An 18753-nucleotide genomic window follows, 5' to 3' on the forward strand; every position below is an offset into this window, starting at 1 on the left:
TGATGTGATTTGTAACAGGCTCATTCTTATTAATAATGTAATATTTGATTTATTAATTAATTCAGAAATACATAAAAAATTGAATTTCTCTTTATATATATATATATATATATATATATATAAAATTCAAGCTTGAAGCAGTGAAGTATGATATTGTGTCCTCTGTAAAGAATAAATTCCATACTGTTTTACAGTTTGAATAACAGTTTGAATTTGGTCAAAAGAATGTATCATTTGTTCTATTTTTTTTAAACAGCCATTGTGTCGAGCGCACGAATGAAGCTTTGGGGGCAGAGCTGTTTTAGCTCTTAAGTGACTCTGAAAGTGTACCTGGTGTAATGTGACTCTGTTGGTCTTCTCTCAGGTTTGTCCCATGAGCGTTTCCCCCTTCGTGGACCCCTGCAAGCCCGGTCATGAAATCTGGGAGGAGTTTTCCAAGAGCTTCATCCCTGCCGTACGAGAAGTTGTGGAATTTGCCAAGCGAATCCCGGGCTTCCAGGACCTCTCCCAACACGACCAGGTCCACCTCCTCAAGGCGGGAACCTTCGAGGTAAAGCACCATGAGTCCCGGTGCGTTTCTGACAGCGCAAGCATCCGTCAGACCCCTAACGCTCTCCTCCGCTTCCTCCGCGCAGGTGCTGATGGTGCGCTTCGTGCCGTTGTTCAATGTGAAAGAGCGGACCGTGACGTTCCTGAGTGGCAGGACGTACAGCGTGGACCTGCTGCGCTCCATGGGCGCCGGAGAGCTGCTCAACTGCATGTTTGAGTTCAGCGAGAAGCTCACCGCCCTGCAGCTCAACGAGGAAGAGATGAGACTCTTCTCCGCCGTGGTGCTGGTGTCTGCAGGTACGCCCTTCAAAAACAGAAACGCGAACAAAAGCTAATTCAAAATATGAATAAATACCATAATAGTATACAATTAATACTAAAAATAACACTGCTAGGGTATAAGAGATACTGTTACCTAGTGAGTCGTCCTGTTGTCTACTGCCTATATAGGAAGCTGTCTTCTAAGGCAGCATCAAAACTGAAACCAATTAACCAATAAGAAACCGTTTGGAATATACTGGGCAGCAGGTATTATAAATTACACATTTTAGTAAAATTATTAATTGTTTATTTGGAATTTATTTATGTTTATGTATTTATAACATTTTATAATATATATTTTAACAATTTCTCTGGCTGCATTCACCATCTTGGGGTGAATTTTGAAATATTGATATATTGATACATGTATAATGTTTTATCATTTATATTACTAATTTATTTTTTATTTATTCATTGATTGATTATTTTTTACTTATTTATAGTATTAATAAATTACTTATTTTTAATAATATTATTAACTGATTATTTATCATTTATTTTTATATTTTGAAATATTGATATATTGATACATGTATAATGTTTTATCATTTATATTACTAATTTATTTTTTATTTATTCATTGATTGATTATTTTTTACTTATTTATAGTATTAATAAATTACTTATTTTTAATAATATTATTAACTGATTATTTATCATTTATTTTTATATTTAAGGCCTTGCCTTAAATATTAAACAATTTATCTTACTAAATTCACCATCTTGGGTGACTTTTGAACTATTTATTGATACATATTGTTTTTAATCATTTCTAATAATTTATACGAATATATTAGCAATTATTTTTAATAATTTCTATGATTATATTATTATAAATTATTTATTTTTAATTATTTATTTAAAATGATTTGATTATTTATACATTTTTATATATATTTTTATATTTAGCAATTTCACCATCTTGAGTGAATTCTGAACTATTTATTGATACTACTGGTTTTACTTTTAATCATTTTTAAGCATTTAAATTAATATATTAATATTAATGATTTATCTTTAAGCATTTGTATTATTAATTTATTATTTATTTTTAATAACATTATTTATATTGTTATGTGTTTTACATATATATTTATCATCTTGGGTGAATTTTGAACTATTTTATACATACTAGTTTTGCTTTTAATAATTCTTGCATAATTTGAGTAGTTCTAATACATTCACTGGTATTAGTGTCTGCAATGGCCTCTTTCGTGAAACTTATGAATTCTGCATGTTTTCACAGACCGATCGGCCATCGAGGACGTAAGCGGCGTGGAGGCCCTGCAGGAGACCCTGATCAGAGCTCTGAGGAACCTGATCATGAAAACCCACTCGAACGAAGCCGCCGTCTTCACCAAGCTGCTGCTGAAGCTGCCTGAGCTGCGCTCGCTCAATAACATGCACTCCGAGGAGCTGCTCGCCTTCAAAATCCAACCTTAAACCCCCTCTACTTGCTGTCCGACCAACCTGGGCTGTAAATTTCCCTCTTGAATGTATTTAACGGGCTTTTTACTGTTTTGTGAATAAAGACGCATTCGGAATTGTGGTTTGCTCATCACGCACAAGCAAAGGTTGTCTGCGTTTCACATGTGTTTGTAAAACACCAGACTCTTCGTCAGCAGCGTATCATCCTTTCATTATGTGCAATAGCTGCTAACGCATGCCTATTTCTATAAGAGCAGCTTTATGTCGTATCTTGTCCAAAAGATTGATTGTGTGTTGTATATGTAAATATACATTATATGATGTAATTTTTTCCCTGAATGTATGTCTGTTGCTAGCAGCAAGTTGGCATCCTGTATGACAGGGGCAATGCTTTTGCACGAGGTGTCGACGAACAGATCGGGTGCATTCGACTACCCTGACACCATAATAACAGTGCCGACTTGTAATTTATGAGCGGAGTCACTTTAAATGGCGTTTTTCTATAGACCACGTACAGAGAGGTGTTATTAGTCTTCCATTATGCAGCGGGAAACGTGTATAGCGGACGTGAACAAAACTATGAAAGAGATGGAGTTTATTTGTACAGATTGCCTTATCACTTTTCGCCACATTTACGGACACGGGGAACATTAGTTGTTTTTCTTCTCTGTAATAATCGCGGAGCGGGGAAACGATGTTACAATCCCAGTTATTTTGGGATGCGCTGCTTCCGGTTTACTCTATGCATATGGAGACAGCTTGACAATATGGACATTTCTCAGCCTGTAACCCACAGGAAAAGACGTACTACTCTCTCGATAGGCTCTGGTGTGTCCATGTTTGTTGTTTCCTTATAAAAACAGTGCAGTATGTATAGTTGTTTATATCTGTTATAAAAACAAAACAATAAACATTTCCTTGTCATTTACTTGTCATGCCTCTATATTGCACTTCATGTTTTTATCCACTGATAAGCAGTGTATGGATCGACATAGTTCTGCTACTTTAATAGCGTATGAAAATGATGCAAAGGTTATGCAATGATAAATGCCTCAAGTATGTGGCATTATTATATCATGACCTCATTACGTTTCATTCAGCAAGTGGTTATCCTAGAATGTGTTATTTTGATGTTTTTAGCCAATTAACTCTTGGCAGTCTGGTTGAATAATTGGATGATTAAAAAATTAGGTGCTTGATATCACTTCAGGTTTATTTATTATACTCAAGTGCATTGCATTGTGGGATACGGTGCACACCATACTGAGCTGTGTAGTGTACATTTGAAATTTAGTAGGTCCATCAGAAAATTTGCATACTGTATATATTTCAAACATTTTCCAAAATGATTTCTAAAATCGGTTAATTAGGAAAACACAGGATAGGATACAATCTTCAGAAACATAAATTAGTTTTTTGTAAATTAAAAAAAAAAAAGTTTGGTCTAAACTGTTCTCTTATTTAAAAAAGTACAAATTAAAAAATTAAATATAAAATAAAGTAAAATAAAATAAAATAACAGGTAAAACTTCACAATTAGATTTTATTTGTTAACATTACTTGCTACATTAGTTAACATTAACTAACCATTAACAATACTTAAAGCATTACAACATTGCAGCATTAATTAATCTTAATTTCCACATTTAATACATTTTCAAAATCAAATGTTGTATCTTTTACGATTATTAAATGTACTGTGAACTAACATGAATAAAGAACAAATCTATTTTTATTAACTACCATTAACAAAGATTTATAAATGCCATTTTAAAAGTTTATATATTGCTGTTGCATATACAGTATACTGTATATATTATATAAATAAATCATATCATGCTCATTGTTAGGTAATGTTAACAAATGAGATGTTAACGTGAAGTGTTACCAAAAAAGAAAAAGAAAAAATTTTCACGACACATTTTGTCTTACATTTGATTTGTGTCCTAGAAATTCTAAAGAATATTAAAAATTTCTCTCAATTTTATAAACTTTCTTTACTTTTTTTTCTTTTTTTACTTTATTTGCAGGATTAAAGAGAACAATCAATGATTTTTTATGTGCTCTCAGGCTTTTGACTGAACAATGACAAACAATGTCATTATACCACACACACATAAATACACACACATCACATATAAATGCTCTGAGTTTTGTTAAACCTACTTCCACCAATTTGTAACATGGGTAAAGCAATAAATTAATTTAGTTAGTAAAAACTAAAGTACTATTGTGACGAGAGGGGCGGGGCCGAGAGCCATGGGAACGGAGCGAGGCCGGTGGAGTAAATGCTAATGCGCGACACCTGCGCCACTCACCGGTCTCGAGTCTCACGGAGGAGCTCCGGAAGGATAAAAGGAGGAGTGACGACAGTGTCGGACGAGAGAGGACCAGGCCTGGATTTTATTTTGTGTTTTGGTTCTGTTTGTGCGCGACAGTCGTCCGCGAGGGGCTGTCGCGCTATTTTGTGTTTATTTTATTATTAAAGTTTTCTTGGAACATTCGCCGGTTCCCGCCTCCTTCTTCCCGAACTACGAACGTTTGTTACAACTATTTTATATTGAAACTCTATTTATTTCAAATGTCTGTTTTGTGTGAATCTGTAAGGAAAATCACACACTTAAAGTGCACAGATTCAAATGAGGTCAATCATCTGTGTGCGTGCACTGACTATTATTGCAATCTAATATTGTGCCAATATATTTCAAATATCAGCACGTGTTCTTCAGACACACATAATCAGCTTATGATTGATAATGTGATTATTGTCAGGTTGACCTGAGAGGCTGTCGTCGGGCAGACATGAGCGCTGCTGGGGGTTGAGTTCGTCTGGTTCCCGCTCCTGAATCCACGTCACTTCTGCTGCTCACACAGACAGACACAGACGGTCAATGAGCGCAGAGGAAATCCAGCAGAAAACAGCTTCAATCCACATTACCTGCTGTAATAGCCGTTTTCCTCCAGCACATCCTCCACCACACTCTGAAACATTACATTATATGACATACTTCAGAAAATATTACATTCACAACATTTTTGTCTGAGTTGCACCAAATTTTACAATGAAAAACTAACAATTTATTCATAAATATTCCAGATGTTTCATCATTTTTCCTTTCAATAAACATTTTTTAAGTAAGCACGTTTTTTATGCATATTAATTTAACTGATAATCAACTCTTCACGTGTCCTCAATATTTTTTATTGATTTTAAAGTATTACAAATACAGCAAGGGGGTACATAACGAAACTTATAATAATAATTATTATTAATAATAATAATAATAATAACAAATCAAAAGTTAGAAATAAGGTTTAATAAAAAAAACATTACATTTTTACAAGTATTAACATTTCACAGATTTTTGACAGAAACAAGACATTGATTTTTTATATTTTTGAAATTTTGTCTTTAAAATTAAAAACAAAATGTTATTTTCCCTATATTTACAATTATAGTCACTTTAGCTAACAGAAGTAGCAGATTAATTAAATAATATTCCCTATGATTTCTTTTAACTAACAAAAGTCGGTTCTTTACTGACATCATCCTCCAGGAAGTGACATCATTTTTGCTTTTTATAATAAAAATGTTTCAAACTAGGCATGTTTTCTTGGCCATTTAATTTAACTGATAATCAACTTTCATGTGTCCTTAATACCGTTGTCATTCTGGTCTTTATAATTTGTTTGAACTAATAAAGGTAATTTATGAATGATATCATCCTTCAGTAAGTGACATCATTTTGGAGGGAAAACAGCAGCACAAATGTCAGTAAGTATCATTACTGCATCTGATTAATTGTTCAAATGACAGAAATCAGTATTAAAATGATTCATGCATTCATTTATGAAAGTTCAAAATGTACTGCATAACAAAAACGTTAAATAAATATCCCACCTGTATGTCCTCGCAGGTGAAGACTGGTGTAACCTGATTTCCCTACAAAAGAATTTAGACAAATTCAGTGGCTTTTGTAAAGTTTTAAAATGAAACCAAGGATAAAAATGTACAGTTAGGAGTTACACCTCCACGGTTTTCCGCAGAGGATGGCTCTGAACTCAGAGACTGGATCATGGACCACCACTCTCTGCTGGCTGAAGACATCTCCACCAGCTCCTGACTTCCTTGAAGAACCTGAAAGGTTTCAAATCAAAGGTCTGAAAACGCATTTCAACTCAAAGCACAATGAAATGAAAACATTTTCCACTGAAGTTCACTATAATGACCACAAGATGGAGCTGTTGCACCTTTTCCACCATTAACCCTGTAAAGCCTGACATATGAAACAATAGTCAGATTAGATTTATTTATTTTTTTAATGGAAATTTCAGATAACATTTTAAAATATCCAAAAAATAATACTAATAATATTTGATACATCAGGTTTTTATGGCTCAGTTATGATGAAGTGAGAATATGGAGCTCATACGTAAAAAGGAAAAACAGCTCAACAGAGGCCCAAACTGAGCAAAAAAAAATGCAATTTGCAGATGCAGATATATATATACACAGTGGTGTGAAAAAGTGTTGGCCTCCTTCCTGATTTCTTATTTTTGGTTTTGTGGTCCAGGGTCACAGATATGAATAAAAGAGACTGAAACATTGTGGAAAACGCCTGAAAACATACTCTAAATTACCTGAGTTATAAATATAATCTTATGCAGAAGTTCAAGAAGCCTTTGGTTGGGATCATCAATTTGTCAAACTTTTCTCTGAGATAAACAGATTCCCGCCGATGCTGTGAACGTGTGACAAACACGAGTGAAACAAAAGAAAATCTCTGGTATTTTTAGGTATTTAACCTTAAGTGTGAGGACACTGTTACTTTTACAAAACCTATATAAATGAGTCAAAATAAAATTCAGAGTATATCATATTTGTGCACATTAGCAAAACTTTTTACCTGGTCGTGCATTTGCTTTTTGGCAATCCGCACTGCAAAATGCAAAACAGAAAGAATTTTACAGCTTTTGCATGAGAACCCATTTAAAATAAAATAAAATAATAAAAATCATGAATAAATAACATTGAATTATTAATGCCATTTCTTTAATCGTGTAAAAATAAAAAAGACAGAAAGAGCATAAACTCAACGGAAGATTTCACGCTGACATTCCCAGACATTTCTACACATTAAGAATGGAAAAACAAATCTTAATGTAGCAAATTAAGTATTTTCCTTATTTACCAAGAAGTACATAAATGACTGAAAGAACTTTTCAAGAGATCATGCTGAAGAGTTTTATATGTGCCATACATTGTTTAGTCCTAAAAAAAAAAAAAATCTTTGCTGAGAAACATACTTTTACACGTTCAATCTTCTAACAAACCTCAGTACACAAGAGGGCGCTTTTCTTCTAATATATGTGCCATTAAACCAGATGTATTATTATTATTGGCTAATTCTAAATATGTAGCAACATTTAATTTTCAGCTTTCATGGCTAGAAGTATTTGTGTTTACACATTTGCATTGCATTTTGAATGTGCTCTAACACAGTTCACATACAACAATACCTGTAATTAATCAAATGCTAAAGGCATTTGCATTAAAATGTTTTTGTAGAGTGTATTAGAGGTAAACTCTGTCACCTTGGCTTTGCTTTTGTTCTGCTCCACTTGCTGAAACAGATGCAGAAGTTTCCAAACTCTGAGCCTGTGATCCATCTTGCTCTTTGAGGCCAACGCTCTGAATCAAAAACATTATTATTAGCTGACAGACAGGTTATAATGTAGTTTTCTGATTTAACCGGCTGCAGTGGGCCGCACATCCTGGTCCTGTTACTCTCCAGGAAGTACTTCTGCGCTCTCTTCCTGTCTCGTTCCGCTCTTCTCTCCAATGAATTATAGGATGCACAGAGATTGTCCACAAACTTCATCATTATATCTGAAATCCTGGAGCTGACCTCGATGATGTCAGGACGCCCGTCTGCGTTTGGAGTCAAGCACCTATCAAAAGACAAAGAGAACGCGTCCTGTGAAGGTGCTACATCTTCTGAAAACTAAGAAACTAAACTAAAAAAATCAATTTAGTGTACTGTTGATGCATGCCAGAAAATAAAGGAAGCAACAAGACTACATTTCCCATAATTCTTAGTGACAGAAGGCAAGAATAAAATGCAGCAAAGCATCAATTACAGACCTAATGCTCATCCTTTTCTCTTCATTTTGTTAAAAAACACAGAAATAGATATGAAATTGTCCAACACCTTCATGTTATTTTATAATGAATTTTTTTGGTTTTGTTTTTGCTTACCAAGGCTGCATTTATTTGATAAAAAATAATGTAAAAACAATAATATTGTGAAATATTATCACAATTTAAAATAAATGTTTTCTATTTTAATATGTTAATATATTTTTAATATACATTTAATATATTACAAATGATTGAAATTCTATTTCAAACAAATATTGTTCTTTTTCATTTCTATTCATCAAATAATCCTGAAAAAATGTATCATGATTTCTTTCCACAAAAATATTAAGCCACAAAAACCATTTTCAACATTGATAATAATAAAAACTTGTGCTGTCAAACGATTAATCGCGATTAATCTCATCCAAAGTAAACGTTTTTGTTTATGTAATATATGTGTGCTGTGTATATTTATTATGTATATATAAATACACACACATGCATGTATACATTTCAGAAAAATGTTATGTTTATATATTAAATAGATTTATATATAATATAAATTATATTAATATGCATGTAAATATTTTCAAAATATATACTCTATGTGTGTGAATTTATATATACATAATGAATATACACAGTACACACACATATATTATGTGAACAAAAACGTTTAATTTGGATGCGATTCATCACGATTAATCGTTTGACAGCACTAATAAAACACTATTAACAATTGAGAACCAATAATTGATAACTGAGCTTGAAATCAGCATATTAGTATGATTTCTTAAGGCTCGTGTGACACTGAAGACTGGAGTAATGATGCTGAAAATTCAGCTTTGCAACACAGGAATAAATTACCATTTAACCTATACTCACATACAAAACAATTATTTTATATTGCAATAATATTTCACACTATTACTGTTTTTACTGTATTTTTGATCAATAAATACATCCTTGGTGGGCAAAAGAGACTTCATATTTGTAAGCAGCAACTGGGAATCATACCATTTAATCACCTCAGTCACTCTCTCAGAGAAGGCTTTGTCTTCTACAGGCTCATAGACCGCTTCCACAATCTAAAGACGTGAAGAACATGAGCAAGATCAGATCAAATCAACCTGACAAACATTATAAAGGGAAAAAAAATGCATGATTTAAATGAAAGACACAGAAGTTCTTTTCAAATGTCAGAATGATTATTTTCCAATGCACTGCATGGATTTCTTCACTATATCCAGGGCCGTTTCTAGCCAATTTGACGCCCTAGGCGAAATCCCTATTGCCCCCCCTTTTATATATATATATATATATATATATAATTCTTTTTAGACACCAGTTGCTTGTCACATTCAAATTGGTTGTCATAGTAACGACACTAATTTGTGGAGATTCAGTGCATTGAGTTCCACAAATCTGAATGCATTATTTGTAAATTGACTGTCTGTATAAACATTTTGCACAATTTAGTATCTGTAATATCATTGTGTTGCCACTAGATGCCTGTATAGCCCTATGTAACAATCCCTAGTGGCGAAGACATTGCACATAATTTACACATAAATCACACATAAATTAATTTTATTACATTCTCTCTCTCCGAGCATGATATTATTGGGTGTGAGATCTCGGTGGATGATCCTTTTCTCCTTGTGTAAGTATCTCAAAGCCAGACAGATCTGTGGAGTTTTCAATATGAACTTCACTTTTATTTCATATTTTCCTTGTTCTGTTCAAGTGTCGAGCTCCTCACCTGTATGAAAATGTTCCAGACTCTCTCCTCGGTGAACGTCTGCTGTTTCTCTTTGAGAGAGCTGAAATGTTCAGCCAGCGGAGCTCCTTCTATGAGCTCCATCACGATATAGAGCTTATCAGCTGAGACAAAGACAATAACCATTTCAAGGTTTCTAGAACATTTAAGGGTTTCTAAAAAAGCTTTTTTTTGTGTGCGTGTTAGAAGACAAACCAAATAATAAAACATTTTAAAATTTCATGTGAACTTTCAAAATAAAATTTTCACTCAAATTCAATATTTGTAAGGGAAACATTTATATTAAATGTTGGAAAAAATTAAATTGAATTTGGATCCCACTGTGACTTAAATATTCATTATATGCATATAATTAAATATGAATATCATATATAATATGATTTATATATAAAAATAGGAGTACATACCTTCTAAAAAGGTTTTGAAGTATTTCACAATGTTTGGATGAGACATCTGAAAGAAATGAAGAATTATTAAAGGGTTAGTTCACCCAAAAATTCTGTCTTTAATTACTCACCCTCGTGTTGTTCCAAACCCGTAAGACCTTCGTTCATCTTCGGAACACAATTTAAGATATTTCTGATGAAATCTGAGAGCTCTCTAACCCTCCCATAGACAGCAAGGTAACTACCACGTTCAAGGTCCAGAAAAGTACCAAGATGATCGACAAAGTAGTCCGTGTGACATCAGTGGTTCAACTGTAAAGTTACGAAGCTACGAGAATACTTTTTTGCGCAAAGAAAACAAAAATAACGACTTTATTCCACATTTTCATCTCTACTGCATCACTTGTGGACGTGCGTTCACAACAGTACCATGACGCGAGCATGGTACTGTCGTGAACGCATGTCCACACGGACTACTTTGTCGATCATCTTGGTACTTTTCTGGACCTTGAACGTGGTAGTTACCTTAAATTGTGTTCCGAAGATGAACGAAGGTCTTATGGGTTTGAAACAACACGAGGGTTAGTAATTAATGACAGAATTTTCATTTTAGGGTGAACTATCCCTTTAATGACAGCTTTCAATGTTGAGCTCAGTGTGAGACTTTCAGGGTCTTAAAAATAAGATTTTTTTTTGCTTAATGAAAATGCTAAATAATTTTTTAATTGTGGCATTCATTTACTAACTACACACATTTAAATGACCAAAATTATGTAAAAATGCAGAAGAAATACACCATGATTTTTAATTAAAATCTACAGAAATTATTTACAAATACTTTTACCTAAATACTGAAACTTTTACATAATATGAGATTTATTTATTTATTTAGTATCACAGTAATGAGAATGTGCTTATTTGTCATGCAAGCAAGGTCATAGTGCAAAAATCTTAATGTTTGATAAAATAAGATTTATTTTTCTTTATGAAAAGCCTTTTTTTCTTATTATTTTAGTCTGAAATGACAGGTTTCATAGGATTTTGCAAAATGTATGATCTGTGTCTTTCATGACTTTGACCACTAGAGGGACGTCTGAGCTGTTTCTGAATGAGACTCCATATACTCACCTGTTCTTTAATGATGGTCAGCTCAGACACAATCTTCTCCACGCTGCTGTCTCTGGATCGCTTGTCTTTGCCAAAGGCCGGATTGTGAAAGTTCACCTCCTTCAGTGCCAGAATGTTCTGTCCGCTCTGCTTACGGACCTTTGAGTGGGAGCAAAAACAACCGTGAATGGCTCAGTTTAACTATTAACCAACACAGCACAAATATACAGCAAAGAAGGCTCACCTTAAAGACGCTGCCAAAGGCACCGCTGCCCAGATGGTCCAAAACTGCATAACCATTGATCACTCTCAGAGGAGGTCGGTTCTGGTTCACCGTCTCTATGCTTTCCCTGAGAACATCCAATTCCTCCTCCTTACAGAACAGATAAACGGATGAAAAAAGATAAACAGGCCAGAGAGAAAATGTTAGAGAGAGCTTTGCCCTTTCTCTCTAACTAGTTTAGTGCAGACGTTTCAATTTAATGTGGGAGAAGCAGCAGGGTCGGTGTAATTCACTGATGAAGACACCAAAGATCATCACTAGCTTACCGATAAGAGGGCGATTTTCTCCTGCAGCGGTTCATACGCGGTAATGTCTCTTACATAGTCTCCAACATCAATAAACATCTCAAACAACTCCGGAGAAAACAGTCTGGAACAAGCAAATCATTTGCACCAACATCATTTAATTTAGATACATTCAAAAGCATAATAATTTCTGAATAAATAAACCACCTAGAAAGATATGAATAAAATACTGAAATAATAAATAAAAATAGAAACAAACAACTAGCATCCATTCCACACCATTTCATTCAGATACCAACCAATCAATAAATAAATAAATACCCCCCAAAAATAAAAAAGTTATAATTTTGAAAAATAAATACATAAATAAACCACCTTGATCATATAAACAAAATGCAGAAATAATAAATGAAATTTTTTTTGAAATTTCTATAAATCAAAAAGTTAATTTAATACATTTCTGTAAAATAAATAAAATAAAAAATAAAATACCTTTTAAAGTGATGTCTATTGCGTTCCATACTAAAAAGGAATCGTAGGGCCCTAAAAGCATAACACTTCAGAAAATAGTTCAATTATTATGTGATAACTACAGTATATTTCATATGAAACCTGCCTAAGACTAAATCACTTTTGACGTACCTGTAGAGATTTTGCCTGAGGATCTTGAAGGTTTTGTGGCAAAATCAGTTTGCCAATTATGTACACACCATTCTCCTAAAACAGATTCAAAGCATGTAGACTATATAAATATGAGATGAATGCAAACTGATGTTTTTGATTCAAGAGAAGCATGTGACAAAGAGAAGTGACTACCTGAACCACATTATGTGCTGTTGTGTCGTCCAAAACAAGCTCAGTGATCGCTGCACAGCATGCTGGGAACAGGGACGGCAGAGAATGTCTACAGGATAACTTATATTAGAACACCTGCCTGCAGATTGATGGTGTTCTCGGCCGTCTCTTGAGGGCTCACCTCCGCCGACACGTGCTGTCTGTGTATCCTGCCTGCTGCGTTGGCGCTGGAAAGCGTTTCTATTGTGGAGCGATCAGACACGCACACTTGTTCTTTGAAAATAAACGTTTTGCATGACTTAAAGTGCAAATAAAACTCTCAAAACTTGACCGGACGGCATTGAGAGACTCACCCGTGTAAGATGCGCAGCAGCTGTTGCACGCCGCCCCACGCCCGGATCTCACCACTGGTGTCGGGGTCCTGACACAGCTGCACGAGAGCCCACACCGCGCTCCACAACAGCTTCACGTGCTCCGAGTGCAGGAGACTGAGCAGCACCGGCACGCCGTCACACTGACGCACCTGATCCCTGACACACTGCACCGAGCACAGCAACCTCAGCAGCTCCGCGCTCAGCCTGAGAGCACACACATATACACAATGACAAATAATATCCAAATTAATTCAAATTTAAAAGCCATTTCTGTGCCACTAGAGGTCCCACTAATTGGTTTGATGACCTATTTCAAAAAATACATAACATAAAATATATTATTTTTGACCAATTTGTTTTTTTTTTATCAAAATACAGTAATATTGTATATTATAGTTATATTATAAAATATTTCAAGTTTTTATTTGAAAATGTATTTAAAATGCAATTTATTCATTTTATTTTAAAATAAAATTTATGTTCTTCAGAAATCATTCTAATATGCTGATTTCTTATTATTATCAATGCTGAAAACTGTTGTACTGCTTGATATTTTTGTAGAAGCCATGCAAAAAAACATTCAAAATTGTAATAATTTCAGTAAATAAACAAACAAACAAACCACCTAGATAATATGAATAAAATACAGAAATAATAAATAAAAATGGAGAAAACAGTCTGGAACAAAACAATTAGCACCCACATAGTTTCATTTAAATACCAAAAAATTAATAAAAAAATTTATTAATTAAAATGTAATCATTTAAATAAATAAATAAATAAACCACCTATATAATATAAAATAATTAATAAAAAATGTAATACATTTCTATAAAATAAAAAAATAAAATACCTTTTAAAGGTCGGGATCCTGACACATCTGCACGAGAACCCACACCACGCTCCACAGCAGCTTCACATGCTCCGAGTGCAGGAGACTGAGCAGCACCGGCACCCCGTCACACTGACGCACCTGATCCCTGACACACTGCACTGAGCACAGCAACCTCAGCAGCTCCACGCTCAACCTGAGATACATAATCACAAATTATATCCAAATGAATTCAGATTTAAAGGAGAAGTGCCACTAGAGGCACTAGTGCATCACATAAAATTGCAATATGTGACCCTGGACCACAAAACCAGTTATATATATTTTTTGAAATTGAGATGTATACATCATCTGAAAGCTGAATAAATAAGCTTTCCATTGATATATGGTCACGTATATATTTTCAAGCAGCCTGATTTACATAATACTGGCTCAAACAACTACCTGTTCTGAAAAATACTGTATATAAAATGAAATGTCTTTACTGAGACTTTTGATCCATTCAATACATCCCTGCTCAATAAAAGCATTTTTGAACTTTTTTTTTTACTTACCCCAAAATTTTGAACGGTAGTGAATGGAATTCTGTTTTGTGTCACTAATTCTCTAAAGTATTACAAGTTACATTGTTAGCAAATGTACCATATCCAGAGGCTAGTAAAAATCAAATCAATGTGGGTCTGGTTTATCTAACAGCGGTGTGTACAAATGCACACAGAAAAATTACTGCAAAAGATATCAATAAGTCATCAAACGAGCCTTGTCTCTACTTACCTTTTCGAAAACATGTCATAATCTTGTAAAAAAAACTAGAAGATGCTCCACAAGAGAGAGCTCTCCAATCTTCTCTTTGCATTCTTGACTAAATGAAAAATGAGATTATTGATTAAATGCTAATGTATCTAATGCAGCATCATGCTAATTTAATTGCTGTAGATATAAATTACTGATGATATTATATTACCTTTCAGCCAGTGTGGTGAGTGCCAGCAGAGATCCTAATACCACACTACTGTCCCGCGTAGAGAGCAGCTTCACGAGGGTCTGTGCAAAAGAAAAATGATTAACCGTAAATCAGTGTTATTTTAGTATGTTTGATATACTATTATGGTTTTAAATAATATTTTGGATTAGTTTTTTTTATAGATTTTCAGTCACACTTTATTTTAAGGTTTAATTCTCGCCATTAACAAACCATTAACTATGACTTCTGCCTCAATAAACTCCTAATTGGATGCTTATAAATAGTTAGTTAGGTAGTTGTTAAGTTTAGACATTGGGTAGGATTAGCGATGTAGAATATGGTCATGCAGAATATGTGCTTTATAAGTACTAATAAACAGCCAATATGTTAATAATATAGGCATGCTAATAAGCAACTAGTTAACAGTGAGAATTGGTCCCTATACTAAAGTGTTGCTGCATACAAAGTTTTAGCAATTTTGTAATTTTGTAATCTTTGTTAACACAAGTTAATAAAAGTACAGCTATTCATTGTTAGTTCATGTTAGCTCAAATCCATTAAATAATTTTAACAGAACTGCTGACTTTAATAATGCATTAGTAAATGTTACAATTATTATTAGCTAAGATTAATAAATGCTTTAAATGTTAACAAACATAATCTTATTGTAAAGTCTCATCAATATAAATGTATCAAATAATATAATAACACACTACAAAAGATTAACACAAATTTTATATGCTGTTAAAATATATATAATGATACTAATGTTTCATTATATACTATTTTTATAATAGCATATGTTATTAGACCAACTGTATATGTAAATATTTACAATCAGGTGGATCTGTCTTTTTATATTTTATATTTTGCATCAATTATTTTATTTTATACTGTTTTTAAAAACATCAGTTTTTTTTGTTGTCGCACTGCAAAAATATAAACATATTTATGAATTTAATTTAGGATTCATTTAATTTGAACTAAAATCTACTAACTAATCAGTTAATTAAATAATGAATACAGATCATTTCTTCATATTAACGTGGAACATTGGTCCACTTTTTTTTTTAAGAGTGATTTTTAAGATGATATTAAACCGAGATTTTGGATCTCACCTGGTGAAGGGGATCCCTGATCAACAATCTCAAGCAGTTTAAAACTCTTCGGATGTTGTCTGAGGAGGAATTTTCCAGCCAGTTCCTGAAAACAAATAAGACTAGTCTATGATCCATAACTGGCGTACATCATCAGCATCATGCTCATAAATGCACACCTGCAACCGAGTCAGTTATTGATCAAGCCAGTGAAGATGTCCAGGAACAGTCTGTGATGTGGCTGGTCACTAAAACACCTCTGATTTCTGTAGGTCACACTGTTAATGACATGAACGCTGGTTACAAAATGCAACAGAATAAGAGCAAAATTAAGAGACAATACGGGACACTGTGCACCTAAAGTTATCCAGCTCTGATGCTTCGCTGTTTGTGCCGATTTTCCAGTGATCAGAAACATTTGAGGAGTTCTGAGGCTTTCGTCCCTTGTACTGATTCAAAGATGAAACCTGAGATAGTGAGCAGAGATGAATCAACTACGTTAACTATTGTGAAACTAAACCCACTGCAGGCTCCAGATTTTAACTGAGAATAAAATTGAAGTTCCATTCCTGATTTTGAACTGAAGCAGCAAAAAGAATTGTAATTGAAATTTAAGATTTAAGTAATCTGAAAACAAACATTTTTATTTCAATTATAATTAATTGTCAAAATTAAACTTTTACCTGTTTTGACACTGGAGCTGTGATCAGTGATAAAAGCCTCTTGAGATCAAGAAGCTCCCTAAAAAATATTTTCAAAAGACATTATAAATATCAGCAGAGAAACTAAAATCTCATTAGTAATAGTTTCGGCGATGACTTACTTATCTTTAGGTTTGGGATTTGATCCGTTTGGTACTTTCTGTCTTGGAGAGGCATGTTGACAACATATTCATCACTCTCATGTCTGCAGATCAATCAGATGACAAATACTTAAATCAAGAAACTACAGACAAAAACTTTTTTTTTTTCATGCACTGGTCAATTCTGAGGTTTTGTGGAAACAATAGCAGAAAGAAAACATCCAAAATACACTTTTATTATATTAATCATTGGTTCATGTTGTTGCATTGCAAAAATACAAACTTATATTTATATTGAATTGAATTTATGATTCATTTAATTTATTAATAAGTTAGTCAACCTATTTTTTATATTTAATTTAATCTTAATTTTAATTTAATTTATTAATCAGTTAATCAACTTAACGGTCCACATTTTTACAGACTTTTAAGAGTGATTGATTTTTAAGATGATATTAAACTGAGAAATATTAAACTGATATTAAACGTTATTGGATTTTATAGCACTTATCAATTTGCATCTGTGCTGTAGATTCCAATTACAATACTTTAAAGGCCATTTTCTCAGTTTCTCATTTATTTCTCCAGCAGTGCTTACATATACCACACTTTACAGTTGTATTCCTATCTATATTCTGAAGGTTATTACAAAGGGGTTTGTTCATATATCATTCACCTGACAACATTTAATTCATAAAAACATGGAAAAGGTTTCCTTTTTTTTTCTTTTTTGACTGTTGACAGTATTTTCTGATTTATGGACTGATAAAAAGAGTAATCTAAAATCCACTCTGTAAAAACGTTTGGCTCTAATATATGTCAACAAAATGAACTGGAATTTTGAATCTGGCTTCAGATTTCTGTTCCGGAAATATATACACATTAGTGCATGTTTAATTAGATAAACAGAACATTTCAGTAGACTTGTTATACAAAAAAAATGTTTGTTACTCTTAATGTAATTAATCAATTATTAATGTAATCCATCAGTTGTTGAAGTATGGTGATCTGTTGTTATATTTTATCATATTCATCCTTCATTTTAAGTTTATTTTTATACAAACTTTAAATAAGTGGCATGCAAATAACAAATAAAAACACCATACAAGTTGTAGCCTAGTAGTTTGGAATGACATGAGTGTGAGCAAATCAATTTGCGGTGAACTGCTGTTTAAAATGGACACATTTTAATAATACAGACAAATAAAATAACTTTTTACATACATTTGAACACTTAAAATCATATTTGCTCAGTGTCTTTGAATCAGCTGGTGTTTTTGCTGATTTTTAGTCCTCAAGTTCACCACGAGTGGAGCTATCAATGGACGTGTAGACTTTTTAAACAGCTTTTTTTATTGATTTTATAACATAAATACCAACAAACTTATATTTTTTAAATATTCTGTTTGAAAAGTGTCTCTGTGCTATCACTCGTCGTTAAAATAATTGCCAGAGGCGTTTGTGTTTTATCAAACGCAGTGACATTCGTGACTGAGGTAACGTTAGGCCTAATACTTTTTGAGGCCCCTGAGTGTATGAACGAGATTTAACGGCTTTATATCTTGCATGATGTATTTTCTCACCTGTGTAGATCGGGGATATTTCTGGCAGTTGAATCGCATGGCTGAAGGTCGTCATATATTTTTGA

General features: G+C 33.3%; 1 protein-coding gene and 1 pseudogene across 1 annotated transcript in view; one reads left to right on the top strand and one right to left on the bottom strand.

Moving 5' to 3' along the window:
• Positions 1 to 3226, top strand: part of LOC107707640 (nuclear receptor subfamily 1 group D member 2-like) — a 16545-nt gene extending 13319 nt beyond the window's left edge. The window contains exons 7-8 of the mRNA XM_016511718.1: positions 636 to 846; positions 2117 to 3226. Of these exons, the coding sequence (XP_016367204.1) occupies positions 636 to 846; positions 2117 to 2313 (408 nt within the window). The 3' untranslated portion in view covers positions 2314 to 3226. The remainder of the gene's footprint in view (positions 1 to 635; positions 847 to 2116) is intronic.
• Positions 3227 to 6944: 3718 nt separating this feature from the next.
• On the bottom strand, positions 6945 to 18753 carry LOC107707622 (serine/threonine-protein kinase Nek10-like; annotated as a pseudogene).

Source organism: Sinocyclocheilus rhinocerous, unplaced genomic scaffold (assembly GCF_001515625.1).
Source record: "Sinocyclocheilus rhinocerous isolate Xijiao unplaced genomic scaffold, SAMN03320098_v1.1 scaffold235, whole genome shotgun sequence".
Lineage (NCBI taxonomy): Eukaryota > Metazoa > Chordata > Actinopteri > Cypriniformes > Cyprinidae > Sinocyclocheilus > Sinocyclocheilus rhinocerous.